This window comes from Olea europaea, chromosome 7 (assembly GCF_002742605.1).
Source record: "Olea europaea var. sylvestris chromosome 7, O_europaea_v1, whole genome shotgun sequence".
NCBI lineage: Eukaryota > Viridiplantae > Streptophyta > Magnoliopsida > Lamiales > Oleaceae > Olea > Olea europaea.
This window is the reverse complement of record NC_036243.1, coordinates 22,681,522-22,686,611: the sequence shown is the minus strand read 5'-3', so window position 1 is coordinate 22,686,611 and position 5,090 is coordinate 22,681,522. Positions and strand designations below refer to the sequence as shown.

General features: G+C 33.7%; 1 protein-coding gene across 1 annotated transcript; it reads left to right on the top strand.

The window, feature by feature from the left end:
• Positions 1-395: 395 nt before the first annotated feature.
• LOC111397464 (transmembrane emp24 domain-containing protein p24delta3-like) lies at positions 396-5,090 on the top strand. Its single transcript, XM_023024408.1, has 4 exons — positions 396-740; positions 1,908-2,120; positions 2,250-2,326; positions 4,824-5,090. The coding sequence occupies exons 1-4, from the start codon at positions 525-527 to the stop codon at positions 4,966-4,968; spliced, it is 651 nt and encodes a 216-aa protein (XP_022880176.1). The 5' UTR covers positions 396-524; the 3' UTR covers positions 4,969-5,090.

The following is a 5,090-nucleotide window of genomic DNA, read 5'->3' as shown; positions in this document are numbered from 1 at the left end:
TGTTGTTTACTTTCTTTTCTTTTTGTTTTATTTGGATGGAGAGTAAAATTGTTCAAAATTGGTGAAAAAGACGTTCAACGTCAAGAAATGTGAAAATAAGGACAAAAATATCAAAACATAAAAAGTAGAGACATTTTCCACAATAAAAATGAAAGATAGAAACGTTTTGTACCAATTACCCATATTATATCATGTACAAACCAAACGAGATGAAGATGAAGCGCTTGGGTGGGAAACCAAATACTACAGTAATTGTCCTAGCTGGCACCTCGTACCATAACACGTAATGACACGATTGGTAGAACCAAATAGTAGATGCGTGGCGCGAAGACACTGACTTTCTATACCCACTCGCACTTTATCACGCGATTTTAATAAGTCAATTCCCCCACTCATTAGGCGCGCGTGTTCTTCTCATCTACTCCAAGAATAAAATTCGAGATTGCAGATTTTGCACAAATCCGATCCGATTCCAGCATTCAGCCTCTCAATCAACATTTATACTTACATACATAGTAATACAGATGAAGTCAGTAGAGGTCTGTATGTTGTGGGTGGTGTTAATGGTGGTGGGGTTGGTGGTGCCGGTGACGCGGGGGATATGGTTGGACGTGCCGAGTTCAGGAACAAAATGCGTGTCGGAGGATTTGCATAGCAAAGTCGTCGTTTTGGCTGATTACTTTGTTATCGGCGATGAGCATCATATAAATAATAGCATTGTCCCCACCATTTCCGTTAAGGTAAATACGCCTACTTGCTTGTATAATTGATTTTCACGCTCTACCCATCTTCCGTTTCCCTAGGGTTTTTGGTCGTAGAATTGATTGTATAATTTGGCTATTGATTTCGTTAATCTGATCGTCGATCGGTTAATTAATAACGCGTAAATGTGTTTATGGTGCCATATAGGTGAGATGTAATAGAAATTTGGTACAATTTTGGAAGAAGTTTCAAAGAAGATTTGCTGTGAAGTTGCATTTACTTTAAAAATTGGAGGTTATTTTTTTACTTTAAATATTAAACCAAGAAGAAACAACACTAGTAAAAGCAATTGTACAATTACCTTACCTATTACTATGTGTAGAGAGAAAATTAGTGTGTTGCATACGTGGGCGCGCTCATGATGAGCACCAGCCATGGTTCTTTGTGTAGGTGGCACGAGAGTTCAGAGAACGAGGCATCAAAAGTGGTGATTTTTTTCAGTTCATCTGCATAAAATAGTAATTCGCATATAGAAAAAGAATTGTTTGTATTTGGATAATGCTCAATTAAAGCTTTTCACAAGTTTCACGGACCATTAGTGTTAATTTTTATCTTGCAGCTCGGAAACTTTAAAATTCTTTCCGTTTTAAGTCTATTGAGGTTTCTTAGAATGAGCTTGAAAATGTTGCTATTTTTGGTGTGGGGGAAAGGGGAGAAGTTGATGAGTTTTACAAGGGAGGGATCGATGAGTTTTTAAAAGGATTGCAGAGTATAAAATAAAGATCAAGTGCTTCAGCAGGGTAGAATGGTTGAACTGCGTGTGCTGTATGTATAAAATCTGTAGGCGCTGGACACCAACATCATGTTAAACAAAATTCAAGAGAAAGGCTAGTAATTATGATTGATAGTGGAAACTTTTTGTGAAGATTTTCAATTACATCAAAATTCAACATATTTAATTCATTTCTGCCCCACTCTGGTAGTCATGCCAGTTCTTAGTAAATTGTTCTATTGTAAAATTTTCAGTTAAAATAGTGGTGTTATTACGAAAGGACTGGAAACTTAAAATTTTCCCTCATGTGCACTGCACTGTACTTGCATTGCTTTTCGTGTTGGGAGAACAGTGAAGATGGAGATGAATGATTTTAACAATCCTTTTGTCTTAGTTCCTAGTTAAAGTCTCATTCTTGAATCATCTTATTTAGGTTACTTCACCATATGGTAACAACCTTCATCACCAAGAAAATGTCACCCATGGTCAATTCGCCTTCACGACAACAGAGTCTGGCAACTACTTGGCATGCTTCTGGAAGGATAACAGTCATAATGGAGGTGGGAATATGAACGTTGGTCTTGAGTGGAAAACTGGAATTGCCACGAAGGATTGGGATTCAGTTGCAAAGAAAGAAAAAATTGAAGTAATTTATCCTCGAAATTTGTCATTGTTATAGGGGCTTGATGACAATAACAATGATAATAATTTCCCTCTCTAAACACTTATTTTTATCTTCCTCCGTGTTCTTAAGTTGCCAATTTTTTTCCTTTAGGGTCTAGAACTTGAGTTACAGAAGCTTGAAGGAGCTGTGGAAGCAATCCATGAAAACTTAATCTATCTCAAAGACAGGTAATTTGCAGTACGATTATCGAATGAGTGCTTTTCTTTATCATCTCTCCAGAGTGTTCTTGCCTGATTCTTCTCTTTAACATTCTTTGAATTTTGAATTTATTCTACTTCTTCGTCTTCTCATGATGGAGTTGCAATCGATTTGCCACATGTGTTTTGGAGGAGTACATGATGACGTTTATTTTATCAAATTGGCTAAATAAAGAGATGACAATCTTCAATCAAATTGCAAAATTATTATATTGAGAACTGTTCGCGAAAAATATCCTTCAAATTAAAATCACCAAAAGTGTACGGTTCGTTAACAAGTAATAAGTGGATGTGAGTCCAAGTATCGTTCCCACAGAGATTGGTTTAGTTCAATTTTAAGTGACATGGCCTCAACTAAAACAATAATAAAGTGATGATTTTGTTTATACTAAATTATAGGTAAAATTATTAAAATATAAAATCATAACTAAAGTAACTAGGTTTAATGCTAATTATACTAAATGCAAGTTTATGTATTCTTATGAATGACAAACGTATTAGGATCCTGAATTCCCTTGTAATAATCCTTTTTAACTTTAGTTCTATAGTTTGACAACACGATTGAATTATGAAAAATCAATATTTCCATTTTATTTAAAAATCTTTCTTGATTGAAGTTGAACCTACTCTCATTTATGATCCGACTATATTTCTATGACAAACGTTAACATACAAAAGTGTATGAAATTTTTTGAACACTTAAAAATTCATATAGAGCACAGCAGTATATTTATACCCCATATCGGACCCTATGATGATTAACACTACGTCAAGCCTATATTCTTTCTTTCGAATGTATAAAATAAGCTACCAAATTCAAACAATTACCATGCACAATAATTGTAGAGAAAAGATAATCATGTAAATTGTTAAAAATATAAAATTAAAGATTAAAAATCATATTATAAGGTTCATCATTCTCTTAGCACAATGATTTTTAGCCTAATATGATGTTGAGAAGAAAACTAGAATTGTATAGAGTAGATATCACCTAAATTATGCTTTTAGATTGGATCTTGAAGTCGTGGAATCTCTCTTGATGATTCTTGTCGCCTTCTATGCTCTTCAATGAGTTCTAATGCTCTTCAATGAGTTCTAATGCATCGTCTTATGTTTCTGAGCCCCATGTCTTAAAAGACGTTAAGATTGTTTCCATAAGAGTTGGAGTCATATAAAATCAAACTTTTGCCTTCGTTAAACTACTATGCGACCACACAGTTACTAAGTATGTGACTGCATAGCTCAATCATGTCCACCTCTTGAATTTCCTGCATCACTCCATGCGACCACATGGAGAACTAGGCTATGCGATAGCTTTGAATAACAATCCAGTTTTGCGGTTTAGTCCCCGAACTCCATTTTCTCGTTTTTTGATCTCTTTTCTCACTATTTCTTCCAAGGTTTTATTCCTTTGCTCAATTTGTTGTCAACTTTCGTTTCTTCTTCTGGATCATTTTTCGACTATTTGCACTTTAATCCTTGATCTTTGGTTTTCTTCCATGTTAGTCCTTTTTTGCTTGTTTTCTTCAATTTCATCGTATTCATCAATGTTAATCTCCAAAATACAATTTACATTGAATTAAACCATATTCCAATACATTTACCAACAATTCTTCTATGTTTTGTGGCCTAAATAAGTGTATAAAACTCACTTATCAAGAGCCGCAAGATATTGAATATAAATATACAGGCAACTACTTCATGTATGAATTTTAGAGATTTAGGCATGAAGACTTGCATATCATCTCCTACTGCCCCAAATTGACATGCACCAAACATGATAATACTGATGAACTCTTTCCAGAAGAGCAGAAACCATTATTATTTTAGCATGAACTTTTTTTTTTTTTATCTTTTTCTTTCTTTTTTTTTTTTTGAGATATTTTATGATTTGTATATTGCTTTTGCTTTTATATCTGCTGTTCATGGAAAATATTTTTGAAAAAATCACGTTGAGCTAGCTTCCTCTAAAAGCTCCTTTAATTAGACCATACACTTCTAGCAAATTATCTAAATAAGTCCATAAGTAGATTCTTAGCCCCAGTTTGATGGCATTATTTGTTCAAAATAATGTTTTCAACAGTGAAGCTTCAGAGAATTTGTTATTGAACGGTAGGAAAAAGTTTCGGATTTATGTGCAGAATATTATATTACGTGAATCATTGAATCTATTGTTGAAAATGAGCACATAAAATAAAAAGTTTTGAAATAATAGTTGTGAAACAGAGGCTTATTAAGCATATTGTGTCCTTTCAATATATTCCAGATACAATATAAATGAAGCACCTTTCTTTTCGAGAATAAAATGCAAATGATTTCCAGATGACTTAGAATTAAAATATTTTGTAGTATATAGATATTTTTCGACACTCATGTTTGTACTATGTAGTACCTTTTTCATCATCAAATTGTAACAGAAATTAATAAAAATCAAACTGAATTACTTATATGTCCTTTGTGCGTGCAGGGAAGCGGAGATGAGGGAAGTGAGTGAGAGAACAAATGCCAGAGTTGGTTGGTTCAGTATCATGTCCCTCGGTGTCTGCATTGTGGTTTCAATTTCTCAGTTATTTTATTTGAAGCGCTACTTTCAGAAGAAGAAACTAATCTAGAATTTAACAGTTCCTTTTTTTTTTGGCCTCATAAAGATTCCAATAACTTCATAATTTGAAGAAAAGAAATTTTCCTTACGTGGTTGTATGATCCTGTATATTTCAAAATTTTCTTTCTGACA

What these genes read in the sequence shown, in the direction of transcription:
- LOC111397464 (XM_023024408.1), top strand. Translation starts at nt 525, where the DNA reads ATGAAGTCAGTAGAGGTCTGTATGTTGTGGGTGGTGTTAATGGTGGTG. An exon ending in CAAAGAAAGAAAAAATTGAA is followed by an intron (nt 2,121 to 2,249) that starts GTAATTTATCCT and finishes TTTTTCCTTTAG; the next exon opens with GGTCTAGAACTTGAGTTACA. An exon ending in TTAATCTATCTCAAAGACAG is followed by an intron (nt 2,327 to 4,823) that starts GTAATTTGCAGT and finishes TTGTGCGTGCAG; the next exon opens with GGAAGCGGAGATGAGGGAAG.